Source organism: Macaca fascicularis, chromosome 3 (assembly GCF_037993035.2).
Source record: "Macaca fascicularis isolate 582-1 chromosome 3, T2T-MFA8v1.1".
Lineage (NCBI taxonomy): Eukaryota > Metazoa > Chordata > Mammalia > Primates > Cercopithecidae > Macaca > Macaca fascicularis.
In genome coordinates this window covers 195,149,619-195,171,336 of record NC_088377.1, presented here as the reverse complement: position 1 = coordinate 195,171,336, position 21,718 = coordinate 195,149,619, and the positions used below count along the sequence as shown (strand labels likewise).

Sequence of the window (21,718 nt, the reverse complement as noted above, 5' to 3'; positions counted from 1 at the left end):
AAGCCTTTGTGTTTGGCTTTTGAATTGGGAATTTTATCTGCAGTAATTAACATTTCCTAGATGTCTATAAAAAATGAACCATTGTAAGTAATCATAGCCAAAAATAAACTTTAAAGAAAAGTATGAAAATACCCAATTCTTCCTAACAAAACTCTAAAATGAAAGATTTCTCTTTGACCCTAATTCTACCCACGCAAACACTCTATAGTGAATCAAATTTAAAATGGAAAGGTTACAGTAAGAAAGTAAAACTATTTTGGGGCCACCGCTTGTAGACCTCTTTGCTACCATAAAGCGTGCTATGGATAAGGCTGAAGATAAAAAATAAGACATGGCATCTTCAGCTCTTGGGGGCTGCTATAGTTTGGATGTTTATCCCCCCCAAACCTCATGTTGAAATTTGACCCCCAAGGTTGGAGGTGGTGGTGGAGTCTAATGAGGGGCATTTGGGTCATGGAGGCAGATGCCTCATGAATGGCTTGGTGTCATCCTCAAGGAAATGAGTCAGTTATCCGTTTATTCATTCCCTGGGTAACTGGTTGTTAAAAAGAACTTGGTACCTCCTTCCTTTCTGTCTTGCTCCGTCTCTGGCCATGTGATTTCTACACACTGGCTCCCCTCCACCTTCTGCCACGAGTGGAAACAACTTAAGGACTTCACCAGGATCTGATGCTGGTGCCTGTGCTTCTTGTACACCTTGCAGAACCGTGAGCAAAGTAAAAAAGATGACCCAGCCTCAGGTACGTCTTCATAGCAACACATACAGACTAAGAAAGTGAGTACCAAGGAGCTGGGCATTGCTATAAAGATACCGGAAAATGTGAGAGCAGATTTAGGGCAGAGGTTGAAAAAGTTTGGAGGGCTCAGAAAAAAAAAAAAAAAAAAAAAAAACAGAAAGATGGGAGAAAGTACTGAGCCACGATGGGATGGAAATTTTAAACACAAAAATGAAACCACTGGCACTTCACCACAGAGAGTTTGCAAATAGATACATTTAGAACTGAATTTTAATGCAGATCAGAATCGACCACCCTATGAGCTTCGGATTCAGTAGGTCTGAGTGGGCCCAAGATTTTGTTCTTCTAAAACTTCCAGCTGATGCTGATAATGCAGGTCTAGTGTTACATCACGCTGGGAACACTCTCTGAAATATATGAATATATTTTTCATATATTTTTTCAGATATTTTTCATATATCTGAAGATAAACTCTGGTTTATCTTCAGAAATCAAACTGAGAATTAACATCAAGTTAATTATGTCACAGGTTTTGTTTTCATGGTTAGATAATAGCCTTCAACTCTTAATGAGAAAGATGCAAAGTTCAGCTTCCTAAGCATTAATACACACGTGAGTACACACGTGCACCTGCCTATGCACACACATTCACACTCACCTACACACTCACATGGAGTCAGTGGGTGCTGATAATTTCAGTGCCCTCAATTTTAATTAATGCTTGAGCACTTCGAGCACAACATGTTTCTCAGAAGCTAAGCAGCAGTGAGAGATCAAATTAAACTGTTGTGTTTTGCAAGCAGCTATTGGCAAGGTCCTTGGAGAAATTTAATGATATTCAAAGTCCACGACTAAGATAGATCAGTTTTTCAAGTAAGTCCACATACAAAAACAGCATTTACCACCATTCCGGCCAAGTTGACCAGAAGAAAACATATTGCAGGAAAAAAAATCAAACAAATGACAAAAGGTGGATGAGAGAAAAGATCCATTGCATTCCTCTGTCAGTTATCTCCTCAGCTCTCTTTAGTGCCAATGAATGATTTCCTTCAGCCTGAGTTATGGCTGGATGTATGATTAGAGGTCATCAAACTGTCCTGGGAGCTGGGCTCAGCTTCCTTAAGTTTCCCAATGTAAAGACAAAGGTAGGCATTTCACAAACTCGGGTAAGAATATACATTTGGCTTAAGGTAATCAGAGAAGGAGAAGGAGGAGGAGGCAAAGGAGGAAGAGGAAGAGAAGGAAGAAGAGGAGGAGGATAAATAAGAGGAGAAAAAGGAGGGGAGAGAGAGAGAGGAGAGAGAGAGAGAGAGGAGAGAGAGAGAGAGAGGAGAGAGAGAGAGAGAGAGAGAGAGAGAGAGAGAGAGAGCCAACTATTCAGAATGCAAGGAACTACTTATTAAAGTGAAAGATATCTGAATAAAAGTTGTATACAAACCAGCAAAGCGCAGAAAATATGCTCACACTTTTAGAGGTGACTATGCAAACTTAGATAGTGGTAAGTCAGGTGAGACCTGAGTTTCCATAGAAATTAGGCTGGTTTTCATCATGTGAGTGTTTCTCATAGCCCCTGTTTGCCAACTAACACTGCTTATTGTGGAAGGCCTCTGACACTGCAACTGAAGAGGGCCATTTTTCTTCCTCCCATGTCCAGTGACTAACATTTCCCAAAGGTTCTACATGAATATCTTTCCGCCTGCTTCAACATTCGCATTCTCATTTTCTTGTTGATACATAATAATTATACATATTTATGAGGTACATGTGACATTTTGATGTATGTTTACCTAGGATATTCATCACCTCACTGACCATTTCTTCGCGTTTGGGAACATTTCAAATCTTCTCTTCTAATTATTATTATTATTTTTTTTACAGACAAAGTCTTACTCTGTCACCCAGGCTGGAGTGCACCATCACAGCTCACTTTAGCCTTGAACTCCTGGCCTCAAGCAATCCTTGCACCTAAGCCTCCCAAGTAGCTGGTACTACAGGCATATGCCACCAAGCCTGGCATATCTTCTTTTTAATGTTTTTTAGAGATGGGGTCTTATTGTGTTGCCCAGGCTGGTCTTAAACTCCTAGACTCCAGTAATTCTCCCATCTCGGCCTCCCAAAGTGCTGAGATTACAGATGTGAGCCACTGCACCCAGATTCTTTTAGCTATTTTGAAATATATAATAAATTATTAGTAATTGCAGCCACCTTACTGTGCTATTGAACATAAGAATTTATTCCTTCTGTCTAACTGCACATTTGTACCCACTAACCAACCTCTTGATGGTTCAGTCTCTCCTCTGATGCTCTTGGCTTCACATCCTCCAGGTATCTGCCTTGGTATTATCTTTCTTTCATTGCTCCTTACCCACATAGTTTTTGGAGACAATCTACTTTTTTCGCTCCAGACTGCTGTTTTCTATCAGTTCACTAATGGCTCAAAGAAAGTAGCATTTATTGGTGGGGAGGTGGAGCAAGGGGAACACTTGTGCACTGTTGGTGGGAATTAAATTAGTTCAGCCACTGTGAAAAACAGTGTGAAGTTTCTCAAATCAACAACAATAAATAGGAAGAAATTTGTGGAAGCTAAGAAACAGAAAACAATGGCAATGATTGAATGAAAAATCAGGTGTCTTGTTGTTAAATTCACAGTTACTCTGATCAAACTTTCATATATAAGTTGAAAAAAATAGAGACATTTTCCCTGGAAAAGACACTATGAAGGGGCCACATGGCAACTGTTGGAACTTACTTGAAAGGTTGTCATGTGACGTAGGGATAAGACAATTTTTGTTAAAAGGCTTCAGGCTAAAACTGTAGGTGAAAGTTCAATGGAGGTATGTATCTTCCGAACATAAGAAGCACCATTTTAACAAATAGAACTTGTCAACAATGGTACGAGTTTCCAGTCCTTGGATGTGCTCCCGGAGAGGCTAGAAATCCTATGAGGATAGAGCAGAAGACATACTGTTCCACATGATCTCTTATTTTTCTCTCCCATCTTCCAGGCTCTATGTTTCTGTCCAGTTGCAATCGGAAAGAAGAGAATTTCTGAAAGAATACATTGCTGTGTGCAAAGAACCTGGGCTGGAAATGGATCAGCACCTGAGCTCCTCCTCAAAGAACCAGCCTCACTATATACTCTCTCAAAATCTTAGCTCTTTCAACCATAAAAAAGAACTAATATCGGTCTTTCCAACACAATGGGTTGTTCTAACATAATAACATAGCACAGACAAAATTATTTTGGTAGCTGTATAGGTTCTCTACAACTGTGAGTTATCAATATGATTAGGTTTGAAATGAAAGGATGGAGATCTTAAAAAATAGGTGCACAATTTACAGAGTCATGGGAAGAAAAATAGCAAAACAGAACCCTCTTGTAAAAAGTTTGCTCAAGAAATGATTTGGTCTGATAAATGCAATTTTCTGGAAAACTACCATTTAACAAGATAATCTTTGATTTTCTGTTATAAATAAGTATATTTATTTATGTATTACTTTTTCAAGAGACGGGGCCTTGCTTTGCCGCCCAGGTTGAAGTGCAGTGGCACAATCTTGGCCCACGGCAGCCTCAATCTCATGGGCTGAAATGACCCTCCTGCCTCAGCCTCCTGAGTAGCTAGGATGGCAGCCACATAACATAATATCAGCTCCTGGATAATTATTTGTTAAAATTTTTTGTAGAGATGGGAGTCTCACTATGTTGCACAGGCTGGTATCAAATTCCTGCCCTCAAGTGATCTTCCCACTTCAGCCTCCAAAGCGCTGAGATTACAGGTATGAGCCACTGTGCCCAGCCTGTTAAAGATAAATTTTTAATGTGTTAATTCATTTTTGCCTTATCAAAGAAAACATAGTCCACAATCAAAATAATTTTTGTAAGAATGAAAAAAAATGGCCTTTAGGCTTGAAAATTATTAATTCTCACTTCCCAAAAATATAGAACAAGAAGGTATAGAATATTAAGCTGAATGTATAATGAAGTTAGAACATACCCTAGAAGTACCATTTTTTAGATTAATGTAATGAAATGTATGATACTGTTAGTCCAGCTCGCTCAAGTTCGTAGTTGAATTTCTGTTAGTGGAGGTTTTACTACAAGTTGTTTATATGGGACCAAAACCATAAAATGAGAGTTATTTAAAATAAAATTATGTGTGACTTAATAGGGGCATTAGTCCAGTAGGAGAGGGAAAATGAAAGAGAAGAAAATCCCACTTTTCAAATACCAATATCAGTGAAGAAAATGTAATCAGCCTTAGACTTCTCGTAGTGAGACCCGGTGCAGTCCCATCCCATCCAGCTGGTGCCTTGCCAAACAGGCCTTGTGGCCAGTCTGGCTAGCCAGCAATTCCCTTTTATTTTCACAGATGAGTAGCACCACACTGGAAACCAGAACATCCTTGGCACTCCTGTTTTATTACAGTGTGGTTATTTTTTTAATATCCACGAAAGCCAAGCAGTCAAAGTGATTGCACCCACAGGAGCTCTTATCCAACAGATCTTCAGCTATGCTGGACAATGGTGCCAGTATTTTACATCTGAGATGTATGAACATTGTGTGTGTGTGTGTGTGTGTGTATGTGCGCGCATGCACATGCGTGTATACAGTGTGCCACATACACACACATACAGTCTTCCTGGGTCATCAAGGCTACTGCATGAATGCTCTAGATTTTGTGGTTATTGGACTATACATTGATGCCATCTATCTGTTTTCCCCTTATACAGTGGCATGCTTGCTGAGACAAGACTGGTGAGCTGAGAGATGCCACATAAGTGAATGCAGAAGAAAATATGATGCCAACAAAATATTTGTTCTGGCATGGAAGGTGACTTCTAAAGCATGTCCTAAGATCAATATTGAGGAGCCAGTAAAGAGGCTACCCTTAACTGGGAGAGGGAGTTGAAGGCCACTGCAAATCCCAGAACTTCTCCTGCTGGTCGAGGGCAGCCTTCAACTTTCTTCTATCACCCTCCTTGTTTCTACTTGCCCCACTGGGTTTGTAATAAATTTTGGGGGGAACCTCAGACACATAATAGAGTACCTTGCAGCCAAAAAGATTAATCTTTTCTGGGCATGAAGAAAAAGGAAAGGAGGACAATTGAATTTCTTTAAAGATTCTTGTTTTTCCCCAAATTCAGTCTATCACTGAGGTTAGAAAACTTAAATTAAAAACACAGCATGTTTCCTTAGCTTTTCCCTGGTGACTATTTACTTTTCTCTCTCATGCATATTTCACTTCATCTTTCTTCTTATTCTGTGTTCTCCGCTCATCTTTCCACATATTTGGCAGCCTCCACAACCCATGGAACCAGACTTGACTGTACATTTTCCAAGAAGCTTCCTTATAAATGTTGTAATTATTTCCTTAGGCATTGATGGCAATATTTATTTTAAAAATTTGCCTCTGATCCACTGGTTCTGAATCTCGGCTGCACAACAGAAGCACTATTAAATGTATTCGTGCACAGACTGCATCTTGAAACAATGGAATCAGAATCCCCTGGGTGTCCCTAGTCCGGGGGTGGGTACTGGGGAAGAGGTGGGGGCAGGAGGAACCAGTGGCTCCGGGCAACGTTGAGAAACTCTACCCTTAACCAAACATTCCCAACTCCCCAACACCCACAGATGACTGGGTTTTTCAAAACATCCCAGCTGATTTTACTGTTCAGCCAATGCCAAGAGCCACTGTCCAAGATGGGTTTTTGACAATTCTACTTCCTGAATGGAACCCTTTCTCCCATCATCACAGGAAGCCACAATGGTAAAGGGGGGATTCTGGTCGGTTCTGCCTGCCTGTTCTTAGCTTAGTATGTTCAAGGGACCTAGTAGATCTCGGGCATGCTCTTGAGTTCTAAAATGTGGTCTTGCTATCAAATAACATTGCTCCCATAACCAAAAGAGGTCATGGAATTCTTCTGTGTTGCTGAATTTATTTTAGTTTAATAAACAGAAAATTAAAAAATGATCTGGACTAAATGTGTTTACCTCTGCAAAAGCTGATTGTACAAATTGGGTCATTCTTGTCATACCCAATAAAATCCTGTGGTCCTTGGATTTCAAGGGTCACAGGGCAGTCCCCAAGACGTTTAGTCTTTAGTCTTTACTCCATCTTCATTAAGCAACTCAACGTCTGAGTTGAGGGGCCAGGGAGAAAGCACTGGAGACACATAGCACCTGCTCCAAGAATTAAATTTCCCACAAGCCCAGCTGCTGAAACAGACTGCTGTAGCTCTAAGACCAGTTTTACCTAGTAGCTGCTGAAACAACCTGCAGTGACTCTAAGACTAGTTTTACCTACCACAGTCAACTCACCAATCAGAGCTTGCCAGCTTCCAAAACCTTCTCCCGGGCCAATGAGTTTTCTTTCAAAATAATAGCTAACATTTCCTTTCCTAATAAAACTCACAATCTTCTCTTTGTTCCTCAGACATACTGAAGACCACTGGACTGTGTATGCCTCAGATTGCAATTCTTGCTCCCAAGTAAAACATTTTAAGTTGAGAGATTCCTCTCTATATTTTATTTGACTTCTATGCCTCCTCAAATAAAGAAGATTGATGCATTAGCTGTTTACACCCTCAACTGAGCATAAGTCTCCATTTGTAGCTGGAAGTGGAAAATACTCTATGCAGGGAATTCTCTCTCCTGTTACCTGATGTATTAGAACTTGAAGGAGTTCTTAAAATAAACGTTCAACTAAAACCATGAGCCTTTCTCACAAATGCACAGCCTATGCTAAGCAGTCCTAAGCAAGAAGCAAATATCCATTCATTTAACAAATTCATCCACTTGAATGCTTCCTGTGCAAAGCCCTTGTCCATGGGGATGTATGAATAATAGATGTTCATATTTCAATATGCACCACACCTCTTGATAATAGCACAGAGGGTTCAAAGTCCAAATGATGATCAAGTTAGCAGTATTGTGATTACTGACCAGGACAGGTTACAGAAAAGGAGATGATGGCTATGCAACAGGAAATAGTCAATTTAGTACATTTATATGTCCAAAAACTCAGACCCAGTGGATATATGAACTAAAGAACTAAACAGAGCTCTGTGAAAAAATAGGACAGCCCTCTTTACTACAGTTTTATTGAAGAAAGTTTATAAAACATCCTGTGCTGATCACCTCTGGCTTTGGGGTCTTCTTTCTGGAAATCTGCATTTTTTAATGGGCCATGAACATGTTTAAAGTGTTCCCAGTCCTATAAATCCCGCAAGGAGGATTATGAAATGGACCCATGCCTAGCCACTGTTTCCTGCAAAGATGGGATTAATCAATATTTCAAGAGAAGTCTAGTTATAAGGGTGATGATTTTATGAGGGGATGCTGAACAACTAGCAAGTGGAGAAATACCAACCTAACTATCACACCACTGGGACACATGGTGACAACTCTCAGAAAACTGGGACCTTAGAATTTTTGGAATCCATTTTGAGAGGGCAAATTCCTGCAAAATCTATGCTACAATGCTCCTGTTTAGAACCAGCACCAAGCATTTTGTTACCAAGTGACCAATCTGATGTCAATTACCCTCAGACAGAGGAAAAATAATGCATTGCTAAAGGCTACACTCCTAAAAATGCTGTTCCCAACAGGCTTCAATAATAGAGGCTTTGGCCGGGCAAGGTGGCTTACAGCACTTTGTGGGGCAGAGGCAGGCAGATCACCTGAGGTCAGGAGTTTGAGACCAGCCTAACCAACATGGCGAAACCCCATCTCCATTAAAAATACAAAAATTAGCTGGGTGTGATAGCACATGCCTGTAATCCTAGCTACTTGGGAGGCTGAGGTAAGAGAATTGCTTGAACCTGGGAGGCAGAGGCTGCAGTGAGCTGAAACTGTGCCACTGCATTCCAGCCTGGGAGACACAGCAAGACTCCATCTCAGAAGAAAAAATAATAATAATAGAAGCTTTGTGTCCCACACGAGCCCTCATGACTTGCCTAAAAACCTCAACGAGCTTCTGCTCACCTGTGCTAATTATAAGTAGAGCATAATCACTGCTTTATTTAACCAAATCAGCAAAATGCTCAAATGCCTGAAAGAGAACTCTTACTGTGGAAAGTTCACATTCAGATGTTTTATCCAACATAGAAAAGAGAAGATAATAGTTCTGAAAAGATCCTAGGCTCACCATACCATAGATCTATCAAACAGTGAGCAAAGGCCTAAACTCCAGCTTTCCCTATACAGGGAACTCAAGACTGCCGCTTTCATTCAAAACCAACAGCAATCAACAGTGGGATTCTCAGTATCAACATGGCTTGCAGACCTCAGATGCTTTGTGTCCTATGTCTGAACCTCCTCTGATACTGCTCTAGTCAACAAGGGCCTGCCCAGGCCTCACTTACCCACCACATACTGGTGGAGCCGCCAACGCACACACGAAGGAAGGGGGAGACGCCAAGGGTCACAGGACAGTCCCCAAGATGTTTAGTCTTTAATCTTTACCCATCTTCATTAAGCAACTCAATGTCTGAAGAAAGCTCATATGGACAGAGTAGGGGAATTCAGCACGAAGCAACACACTTCTGATAACATTTCCCATTAACCTCAGAACCTATTGCAAGAGTATATACCTCCGCTAAACAAGTAGGATGTCAACCAAATAGCAATAAAGGAAGATTAGGTTGAAAAGAAAGTGCACATCAGCCTCCCTTGGAACTCTCAAATGTAGATTTTATGGAAACAATAACAGCTATTTTTTAAAAGAGAATTTTTGTTCTGAGCAAGTAAAAAATATTTCTTAGTATATCAAATTACAGATTGAATATGGCATGGTTAGTCTGTGAATTCTCACAATATTAGAAGTTTATGAAATAGACTCTTCTCAAGAATTAAAATAGAAGTTCTAAACTGGCCAGCCATGATGGTTCACATCTGTAATCCCAGCACTTTGGGAGGCCAAGGCAGGTGGATCACCTGAGGTCAGTGGTTCAAGACCAGACTGGCCAACATGATGAAACCCCATCTCCATTAAAAATACAAAAACTAGGCCAGGTGCAGTGGCTCAAGCCTGTAATCCCAGCACTTTGGGAGGCCAAGGCAGGTGGATCACCTGAGGTCAGAAGTTCAAGACCAGCCTGACCAACATAGAGAAACCCAGTCTCTACTAAAAATACAAAAATTAGCCAGACGGGGTGGCACACCTATAATCCCAGCTACTCGGGAGGCTGAGGCAGGAGAATCACTTGAACCCAGGAGGCAGAGGCTGCAGTGAGCTGAGATTGTCCCACCGCACTCTAGCCTGGGCGACAGAGCGAAACTTTGTCTCAAAGGGGGGGAAAAAAAGCCAGGCATGGTAGTACACACCTGTAGTCCCCAGCTACTCGGGAGGCTGAGGCAGAAGAATTGCTAGAACCCGGGAGGGGGAGGTTCCAGTGAGCTGAGATTGCGCTACTGCACTGCACTCCAGCCTGGGTGACAGAGTGATACTCTGTCTCAGAAAGAAAAAGAAAAAAAAGTTCTAAACTGATTCCACCTGTGGTATTTCTGTTACCCATTTACTAAAACAAAACAAGATCAGATAGTATGCCGGTGCATCTGCCTTCTCCTAATCCTCTAGCTGTACTCAGAAATAAATTCCTAAAGCAATGTGCGAGGAATAAAACATTTTTTAAAGATTTTATAAGAACATACTTTCAACTAAGCAACATGGCATGTCAAAGACGAGCCGGGAGGCTATTGTCACCGTTCTTATAGGACTCCTAGTGAAACAACAGGCTGCAAGTCCAGAACAATCACACAGTGTGGATATCAGTGAGCAGGGGCTGGATTATAAAATAATTTACAGGCATGGCTGGAACTGGATTTGACATTTCCATGACCATTTGGGCAGTGCCAAGTGTCTGTCTTTCTCTTTTTAAGATATCAAACCTCAAATGCGAGTCCAGACAGCTCAGAGATCTTTGAGTCCCCTGAAATGAGATCTGGTCTCTGTGTGTATGTGGATTCAGTGTTACTGCAAAGTATAAAACATTCTGCCACTTTTTGTAGCTATCAGATGTGTGGCAACTCAGCTGTCAGTAATAGGAGTAAATCATTCAGTCCTCATCTTGAATGTAAAATATCACCTGAATTTCAATCAAGTTGTGAGTGCAAAGAATTTGCCAGTCATCTAAACCAAGAGAGGCTGTGATTAGCAAGAGTCTTCCAAAGCAACTTGAGAGATTAGGGATGGGTAAGTCCTAAATGATCACTCAACTGAAGCCACAGGGATTTCCTTGGAACATGAAAATTCAAATAAGTTACACAGCAGCTGTGGAGCCATAATTATCAGCTTAAGAGTTGATAAGAACATTTAAAGTTTGAGTAAGTGTGCATCTCATTGTTTTCTTGGGCCAACAGATAACTGAAAATATGGGTTGCTGTAGAATTCTCCAGGTTCAGTTCACCTTGCTCCAATTACACTTGTTAACATTAGACACAGGGAAAGGGATGCAGTGAGTATCACACGGAATACCCTTATTCAGAACGGAAGTGAGAAATGTAACTAGCAATCATTTCATTCTTTATTTTCTGAAGTAAAATGCAGAGAGGGGTTGGGGGAGGGCAAAGAACATAAGGTTTCTAATAAAGATGTAATATGAAGATTTAGCTCTTTCATGCCATGCTATGTAAGTTATGAGTAGAAACTTATTTGGCGGTAGATTGATGTAATGAGTCAATAATGTTGCCTTATCAGTATAATTAACCTCAATCCTTAACTTCAGCCTCAGCCCTAAATGTACAGATTTCCCTAGCACATGATGGCATCACATAAGTTAGGAATGATGGATGTGGGTGGGCATTTAATTAAAAAGCATTACTCCGTATACGTTTCTATCCTATTTATGCAAGAAATTATGCTGAACAACACAATGGCTAAAAAGAGTGGGAAAAATGAGGGAAACAGATGCATTTTCATAAACAAGCTATTAGGTCAGTCAGAGAACCCACCAACCGAGGACTGAGACCGGCCCCTAGATGGGGCCTTGTCATATGGGGAGTGGGGAGGGGTCCTGAAGAGTAAGCCCCTCTTTGCGGCTATTACTTTCCGGCGAGGTGTTGATTACTTTCCGGGGAGGTGTCTTGAACCGAGAGGCTCACACCTCCGTCTAGAGTCAAGTTCTGAACCCACGGCGCTCCTCTCTGCCAGGCAACAGGTGTCTGCCGTGGGTGTGGTTAAGTCAGCTGGGTATTTGTTCAATTAATGTAAAATTTTCACTTATTGCCTGTGTTAAAGCAGGATCTCAAAATGCACCACCACCTGGGTTCTCCCAAAGGTGCCTTCCCACCCCACCCCCCATCACTTGGACCCAACCCACTTTTGTAAACAACTCTGGACCTTGCCCCTGAAAGAATTTCTGCAATTCTTACGGAACCCTCAAAAGTAGCATCTGCAAATCTGCAGAACCTTCAAAAGTAGCAAGGCAATCCCCATCTCCTTGTTTGTCCCTCACCAAAAAAAAAAAAAAAAAAGTGCCAGCCAGGAACTTAAAATAAGGGACCTTTGCAGGATTCTTCTCAAACCGTGACCTAATGGGTTAAAATAAACACGCGCAGTCACACAAACAATTTCAACAGAACAAGATGGCAACCCTCTCGTCCTCGCCAGAGACTCCAGCGCCCTGACCCCTCGGCCCCGTGCCCCGGGCTAACGTGACCCCGAGAGCAGGCGCGCCCAGGCCGCGCGGGTCAGCGGGGAGCGGCAAGGCGGGTGGGCTCGCTGGGGAGGCGGATCGCCGGGTCCTCCGGTTAGAAAGTTATCCTTGCAGAGCTGCCCCCTGGCCAGCAGCCCTGAGCCTTCCTCGGACCAGCCGCGTTTCCAGGCGCGCGGCCCTCCCGGGGGGCGAAGTGCCCCGACCTCCTCCCGCACAGTCAAGCTTTTGGGGGAGCCAGCGTCCCCAACCCGGGGAGCAGGGTCCCGCCTGGCGGCGGCGGCTGGAGCAGAGCGGAGCGGAGCGACCGGCGCCTGCCCCGAGAGAACCCAAGACTCCGCAAACCCAACAGGTCTCGAGCTCCGGGGACTCACAGCCCCGAGGCCGGCGCGGGCGCCAGGGCCCAGTGGCCCTTCCCTGGCCGAAGTGACCACCTCTCCCCGCGTTTCCCCAGAAGAGCCCTGGGGGTCTGCTTGGGGCTCGGACCGACCCGCGGCCAACGAGGGCTCCCCGCAGCCCCTTCCTCCCCTCGCACGCTCAATCTCGCGCCCAAAACACAAAGCCACATGCCCGAAGGAGAGGGGCCGCGGAGCCGCAAAGTTGCAATTTGCAAAGAAATGCCTGCTCCTCCGTATCCCGGCGCCGCTGGGTGGGCTCAGGTGGGAAGTGGCGGAAGCGCCGCCGCGCGCGGGCATGGGGTCGCTGTCCTTCCGGGGAGGTTCGGGACTCAGAAGGACAGTCCTCCCCCAGCATCGCTCCTCACGGCGGGTCCCCCGGACCCAGCGCGCAACCTGCCCGCGGCACTCACCATCACGTTCCCCTGCATCTTAGCGGTCTTGATCATGGCCTTTTCCTTCATTTTGCCCCAAGTCCGAACCCGACTTCTGGTCCAGGGAAGAGAAACTTAATCCATTGTCCTGGTGAGGATTAAAGTAGATTGGACTGGCCGAAGACTGGACGGAAACGGGTTTTTGAAGAAAAAAAAAAATCTTCCAGGTCTTCAGTTTTCTCACCTCCCGCTCACCCTACCCGTCTCTTTACCCAGCGGATCCCAATAGCAATCAACTCTTTTCGACCGCTACCAATAAAGAAAGAAAGAAAAAAAGCCTGGATGGAGGGTGGGTGTTGCTTTAAACAAAAAGCCAGGAGCCAGGGAGGGAGGAAGAGGCTGAGAGCCCAGCTAGCTAGGGCGAGAGGCAGCTTCGACTGCGCGCGTGTCCACCGAGCTCAGCGCCAGCACACTGCGAGCAACAGCGCGGCGGCACGCACTGGGGGCGCACTCGGGGACGCCGGCGGCTCGGTCCTGGCTCCGGGGGCTCCTCCAGCAGGCATGCGGGGTGCAGCGGTCGCCGCTCTGGTCCCTAAGGGCGGAGACCCGGGCGGGCGGCGACGCCAGGGGCGGCGTGTGTGTGTGTCTGTGTGTGTCGGTGTGCGCGCGCGCGCGCGCCGGGTGTTCTGTCTGAACTGAGCTGGACTGGGAAACCAGGAGCTGCATCAAGGTTAAGCGAGCCCAAACTGTTTGGGTAACGAGGGCAGCCCCTCCCCAGACACCCCTCCTCGGGTAGACGCCCACTCCGAGCTGGACTGGGTGCGCGCGCGGCGCACTCACGCTCTGCTTCCACAAACAAGCACTACGGTGATTGCCGCGGGTGGAGCCGCCGCCCGCAGCCGGGTGTTAACTATTGATCGGCTGCGCCCGCGAGAGAAGGGAGAGGCCGGGAAGAGCCAGACGCTGCTGTGCACGTCGCCGGCAAGTCTGGCGAGGGAGCGGAGGGGAAGTGGGGGTAGGCTGGGGATGGCAGCTTATAAATAATGTTGTAACAGGTTACTATGGGACACACGTCGCATCTCCATGGTTGCACTCCGGATTGGCCTCTGCATCCGCCGCCGCGGCAGTTCCAGGGCGCAGAGGACCTTGCCTTCAATGGCAGCGCCCGGCTCCCAGCGCGGGTGGCACGGCCGCTCTCCCCGCCGCACACCTGGCTTCCCGGGCTCCACTTCCCTCCGGGCGTCCGCCCCAGCCGCGTCCCTCGGCGGCTTTGTTTCTTTGGCTCCCTCTTGTCTGCCTGCAGGGATCTGACCCCAAAGACCTCCTACAGCCCAGCCTGGCGCTGAGGGCTGTCCCTAGCCCTGGAACCCCAGCATTGGCCAGGGCCAAATACCAGCACCCATTTCCCTAACCTTCACCCCAAGAGGCGGGTTGACCAGTGACCGCGACCTGGGTTCCCTTCTCCACTTGCTACCCCTGGGCGCTGTTCCCATCAATCATTCATTCACAGCCGCGGTTTCCTCCCTGGACCACACATGGATGCGCGCTCTCAAGAGTGCGCGCAGAGGTTGGTCAAATACATATGCAGACCCACCCAGACCACTTCAAAAACCAGATTGAGAGCTGATAGACACATCAGGCTCTGTGTGTGTGTGTGTGTGTGTGTGTGTGTGTGTGTGTGTAAGCGCGTGCCAGAGCCCGAGGGGAGGGGCATGGCGGGAACGAGAGTCTGGGAGGGGTTTGGAAAGCTTTTCCATTATTTACATTCACAAAAAAACTCTGTTTGTAAAAAAGAATTAAGAGGTCACTTTCGAGCTCACAAAGCAGCAGATGATTCTAAGTAATTGCAACAGTAATTACATGTAAGTTACCCACAATGCCCACCTGCAAGCATGCATGATACATTATGTATTAATGTATGTATATTATATGCAAAAACATGTTAGCACATATGCACGAGCAGTTGGTTACAAGTGTAAACTAATGATTTGGGCTTGAGAGAGGTAAGTGGAAGAAATAGGTAAACCAAAGCAGAATGCTTGAAAAAGTCACTTTTAAAGTAATGTGGATCAGGCTTTGCTAGAAAGTGGTAGGTGCACTTCAGGTTCTAGAAGCACTCTTCTCTGTTGGGATTTGTCTTACTGTGTTCTAGCTGCGACCACAAAATACAGTCAAATGGGTGGGTTATAAACAACAGGAATTTATTTCTCACAGTTGGAAGGTTGGAAGTCCAAGACCAAGGTGCCAGCAAACGCTTTGTGTGGTGAGAATCTGATTTCTGGTTCACAGATGGCGCCTTCTCACTGGGCATCACATGGTGTGAGGAAAGGCACCTTCTTGGGGTTCCTTTTATCAGCATGATGGCTCCTCCCTCATCACCTCATCACCTCCCAAAGTCCTCACCCCCTAACACCATCACCCTGAGGTTAGGTTTCACATATGAATTCTGGAAAAGGGAGAGACAAAAATTCAGACAACAGCAGGCTGCTCAATCACAACCTTTCTCTAGAAGGGAATGCTTAGAGTACAGGTCACTTACACTGTTAAATGTCAGGATAAACCCAGTTGTGTGTGGACAGAAAATATCAGCAATCTAAATCTGATTGTAAGCAGGATTAAAACGGTTCTTTTTCTTCTTCCTTTGAAGCAGCATTCGTTCATCTAGAATTTTCCTCCCTGTCTTGCCCACCAAGCATGGGACTCCAAACTGCTCCCCACAACCTGCCTTTTCCCATTCCATCACCGTGTGATGGAGGAGAGAGGAAAAATCAAGAAGACAAACATATATATATTTGTTTTGAGACGGAGTCTCGCTCTGTTGCCAGGCTGGAGTGCAGTGGTGAGACCTCCACCTCCCGGGTTCAAGTGATTCTCCTGCCTCAGCCTCCTGAGTAGCTGGGACTACAGGTGCCCGCCACCACGCCGGGCTAATTTTTGTATTTTTAGTAGAGATGGGGTTTCACCATATTGGTCAGGCTGGTCTCAAACTCCTGACCTCAGGTGACCCGCCCACCTCGGCCTCCCCAAAGTGCTGGAATTACAGCCGTGAGCCACCACACCCCGCTGACAAACATATTTTTTAACCTTCTATTTTTTATAGTTTCCTTCAAATTATCCCTGGAAATGGGAAGTGGAATCATATGGATTAAACCTTTATGTTAAGAAACAAATAACCCTGTTAGACACATTTTCTCCTAACACTTAACCAACAGCTTTCAGTCATGCTACTTGTCAGAGGTGCCGTGTTCTGCTCCTCCTGCCCAGCTTCTGACCCAGAGCCCTGCAGAAAGGATAAGGCTGAAAAGCAGGCATAGGAGGAAACACTGCACAGAATAAAACAGCAAAGCAATCCTGAATATTCAAGTAATGCCTGTTCATTCTTTGTAGTTTGTCTGCCTTGAGCCACTGCCATATGGAATACTGGAGAGGAAAAGAATGAGGATAAGAGATCTCTGTAAGAAAGACGGGGCCAGGCGTGGTGGCTCACGCCTGTAATCCCAGCCCTTTGGGAGGCCGAGGCGGGCGGATCACCAGATGTCAGGAGTTCAAGACCAGCCTGGCCAACATGGTGAAATCCTGTCTCTACTAAAAATACAAAAATTAGCTGGGCTTGATGGTGGACACCTGTAATCCAAGCTACTTGGGAGGCTGAGGCAGAAGAATCGCTTGAACCCAGGAGACAGAGGTTGCGGTGAGCTGAGTTCGTACTATTGTACTCCAGCCTGGACAACAAGAATGAAACTCTATCTCAAAAAAAAAAAAAAAAAAAAAAAAAAAAAAAAAAAAGAAAGAAAGAAAAAGAAGGAAAGCAAGTGTAAGGAAAAAGTGCTTAACATTGGATAGTTCTCAATTTCTGTATTAATCTTGGGTATTAAAATTTCTGAGAAAATTCAACTAGGAACCATTTGAAGACAGCATCACCATCAGAAGCTCATTTCCTATCCCATCCTCAAAATGACTTTTTCTTGTGCTATTGCATTCACAAACAGGGATGCAAAAGTGGTCCTATATCTATCAACAGTTTTGGCTCTTCTCCATCTAGGTTTTGTAGCTGTATTTCCTGTTTTTGTTGGTTTGTTTGTTTTTTTCACCCAAATCACAGGAGTAGCATGTTTACTTTATGATTCTCACCGCACTGTTTCTGCTAGGTTTGGGAACATAGAATCTGCCCCGTTTCATAGCACCTAAGCCCCATAGAATCTGCCGTGTTTCACAGCACCTAAATCCCATAGAATCTGCCGTGTTTCACAGCACCTAAGTCCCATAGGATCTGCCATGTTTCACAGCACCTATCCCATTTACCTTTGCCTAGTGTTAACTCCTGGCATCTGTTTAATTCCGGCAGGCTCTGTCCACACCTACCACAATGCGGCCATTGCTGGTGTCGATCCTGTTGCTCCATCCTCGATTTATGTACTGTTGGCATTAGCAGCTGCTTTGATTAAAGTGGCTTTAGGTTGAGACTTTTGGCAAAATGTTCAGTTTCACCTTTGACATCAGGAAATGTTTGCAACACAGGAACAGATTCCTCATGTCACTTTATCAGCGTTCTTTTCGTGTTACTTATTACTAGAAGTTTAACTGCATTAATACCTTTACCTAGAAGAACTTCAACATAAGGAAACTCAACGTGTAAAATTCCCAATTTGTAAAAGCGACAGTCAAGGTGACATAAGAGAGTAAAACTATTCTTTTACACAGATTAGTTCATTACTGATGTTCTTTAAAATGTGAGCTGTCCTATTTCACTGAAGGCATTATTCATTTCATACAATTTAATTTACCCATAAATGTTCGGGAAGATATCTACTAGAAAAAGTATGAGATGTGTCAGCATTTCTTTTACAAAATACACAGGTATGATAATAATGGTTTGGAGAAAGCATATAACCAGTGTTTTTACCTTCTCTCAATTATCCATTCAGAAATTCAACAAATTAACTTAAAATATGTTGAGAGACTAATGATATGCCAAGCTTGATGACATGTGATAGATTTTATTATAGAAAACAGTCCCTGTCCTTGAGGATTTCACAGTGTCTGGTGGGTGACGCCCAAAATAACAATATGGACAACAAAAATAACTGTACAAATATGATACAGTAATACAGATGGCAGGGCTCCTGGGGTCTTTAGGCAAATAGGAAAGAAAGCTAATGCAAGTGATGACAGCTGAAATGCATCTCATAGGAGCAATGCAAATTTAGCCATTAGGACCTGGAGCCAGGGAAAATGAATGCCTAGAGAGGGATGGCCTGAGTAGTTCAGTACACTACCACCTGGAAGCAGAGCTGGGTGATGGAAATGAGGGTAAGGACATGTGGAGACCAGCAGTGAGAGCCATGTGAGCTGTGTCCTACAAAAACGGGAATGTTGCAGCCAAGGCCCCCAGGTGGACATTGATGTAGTGTGATCCATACTTTAAAATCAAATCCACCCTCCAAAGCAAGGAGACAGGAGGACAGGCAAGGCAGCTAGGAAGCTCCTGAACTAATTTTGGGTTGGAATGACAAGGATATCATTTGGGTAGGTAGTAAGGATTAGAGAAGAGCCATTTATAGATCATCCATGCAAAACTATTAAGTCCAGTGTCAACCCTGCTCAGAGACGACCCGTTTCCTCACTGACCCTTTGCAACCAAGAGATGGAAACAGAATTTAATCTCACCTCCGTGCTAATGTTATATTACAAGGGCTGTGTTGGCCATTAAATCAATCATAGCTAGAATTGCACATCTAACAACTTATCACACATATTTACTTATTGGCATGGCTGCCTCTGCATCCCAACTTGAAGGCATATGCCTGCACGTTCGTCTTTGGGTCCTGCTACTTTCACACTGTGACTGATGAGTAGTAGGTTGTTTAATTCATGTTTCTTGAACAAATGAAGCAATGAATGAGAGGATATTTATGCTGCTGCCCCTTCCACTATACTTTCAACCAAGAATTGACATATTAAATTTAAAAATAAATATCTTCTTTAAACCCAGGCACATTGGCCTATTAATGAAGCATGTATCCAAGAAATTCCAAGTGTATACACAAACAAACCTCCAAAATTAATTAAAAGACTGTTATCTTTGGCAATGTTTCACTTTCCCAGAGTAGACTAAGAGTCAAAGAAATGATTTCGGTTCATGTCTATCTCGTACTTGCTCAATTTAACAGGAACCTCTCAGGAATGAGATAACTCAGACTAAATTCATTACAACATACTGGTCTCCTATTTCAGGTAATAGACTGTATTTCAGGTTCATCTCAGGTATGAACCAAAATACACAGGGATCCAGCTCAGTGTCTCTTTTCTCCCTGCATACTTGTCTCTGAGCATTAACAAATGTGTTCGGCTACAGACTCAATTTACAAGAGGAGGAACAGAGGATGGAATCCGAATGTCATATCCACAGCCGTGTCCCATGTCACATATTGGTGTAGGCCAATACCACAACTATTTTAACTCTTCAGTTTCCTACTCTAACAGACTGATTAAGGCCTCTTGACTCAAGTAGTATTTTGTTGGTATTCAATACTATCTTAAGGAAGTGTAAGAAGTATGAAACAATTGTTGGGCTCTTTTATACATGAGAATATCTTTGTATAGAAATGTTGTAACTAAGCAAAGTATTGGAAAATATAAGCAGTTAAGTGTATGTGATTCCTAGTATCTTTGAGCAATGGGAAATTACATATCTATTTTACAGAATCAGTGGAGCACATTATATATTTTAGAGTTCTTTTTTTTAAGCACAAAATCTATATGTATATTTATTTGTATATATAATACATATACACATATATGTATATGTATACAGATCCAAGACACGTAAGCAAAGAGTCTACAAGAACTCTAAAATATCTATAAATATAAATAAATAGACTCTATATATATTACTCTATCTATAAATATTTTAGAGTTCTTGTAGACTCTTTTATAGAAGAGCAATGGTCAAACACTTATAAACTGAAAGCGATAGATATACAAAACACATTTAAACAAAGGGAGGGCTTTTATGAGTTTTTAAAAGTTTGCTTATGATAAAACTTATATGTGACAAATGCTCATATCACAGATGGCATAAAATTATAATATTTGAACATCAGCAGTTCAAGAAAAGCATTTTTGTGACACATTCATAAATGAACCTTGTTAATTTTCCTATAAGGTAGCACAATTGTTGATAAACGAGTCAAAAATCTGTGTATATTTATTTCAAAAGAGGGAAAAATTTAGAAGGCCATAGCTTTTTAAAATTTAATTATTATGTGTTTACCAACATAGCAGGGACTTTTGGACCCATCCCTATAAAATATGTATAAAACTCTTCCTCCAATGAGGTTATAAATAAAACTATATTGACTAGGAAATTCCTATTAAAACAACCCATGAAATAGTATTATTAAACTAGAATACAAAAAGGACTTCACTATTAAATATGGGAATTAATTGTTTACAACGAGCTATAGAAAAGAGAAACATGTGGTTAAATGACTTTTTAAGAGGTGTTTTGGACCGGGTGCAGTGACTCATGCCTGTAATCCCAGCATCTTGAGGCCAAGGCGGGTGGTTCACCTGAGGTCAGGAGTTCAAGACCAGCCTGACCAATGTGGTGAAACCCCATCTCTACTAAAAATACAAAAATTAGCTGGCTGTGGTGGCGTGCGCCTGTAGTCCCATCTACTCAGGAGGCTGAGACAGGAGAATTGCTTGAACCCAGGAGGCAGAGGTTGCAGTGAGCCAAGATGGCACCATTGCACTCCAGCCTGGGAGGCACAGCGAGACTCCATCTCAAAATAAATACATAAACAAACAAATAAATAAATAAAAGGTATTTTGGAGTTAGAAAAGCTTGGTATTTTAAGCATATTTTAAGCATAGCTCCTTCTCCCTATACCCCCAACATCCACACAATTATACGTTCCTGCAGCTTCCCTATCACCAACACTCAGACCCAGGTAACTCAGACCCACTTCTCTCTGCTGGACAATTGCTGTGAGTTCTTTCTTCATCCACTCACATCTACTTTTTTTCCCTTCTCCAGTGCATTCATCTGGAAATATCTGAAGTACACATCTCATCACATCACCACCCTCTCCACAGCTAAACCCCTTCTCGGGCGTTCATTCCTGTTAGGGAAGCATCCAAGTTTCAGGACCTTGGAGAGATGCCGCCATTACTTATTTTTCGAGCTTCTTTTTTTTCTTTTTCCGTTGTCTTTTCTTTCTCCCTTCCGCCTTCCTTTTTTCCCATCTCCCCTCCTCCTCTCTTTATCTTTATTTCTTCACCTCTGTACTCCATTCAAATGGCTTTATTCAATCTTTGTACACACTTAATTCCTGCACAGAGATTTTTTCATGCTATTTTCTTTACCTTAAATACTCTCCCCTTTCTTCTGTCTTTTAATATAAAAATAAATCAAAACATCTTGTTGAAGTACCACATTTAGAGAGAAGTGCCTAAGTCATAAGTCTACAACTTAATAACTTATGTCAAAGTGCATACATCCATGTAATCACAACCAGATGGAGACAGGAGATAAGTGGTGTCTCAAAAGATTTCT

At 43.4% G+C, this 21,718-nt stretch overlaps 1 protein-coding gene across 2 annotated transcripts in view; it reads right to left on the bottom strand.

The window, feature by feature from the left end:
- Window positions 1–13,752, bottom strand: part of DPP6 (dipeptidyl peptidase like 6) — a 1,022,456-nt gene extending 1,008,704 nt beyond the window's left edge. For both annotated transcript variants that reach the window (XM_005551244.4, XM_074036440.1), the window contains exon 1: window positions 13,198–13,752. In XM_005551244.4, coding sequence (XP_005551301.3) covers window positions 13,198–13,248 — 51 coding nt within the window. In that variant the 5' untranslated portion in view covers window positions 13,249–13,752. The remainder of the gene's footprint in view (window positions 1–13,197) is intronic.
- Window positions 13,753–21,718: the final 7,966 nt, after the last annotated feature.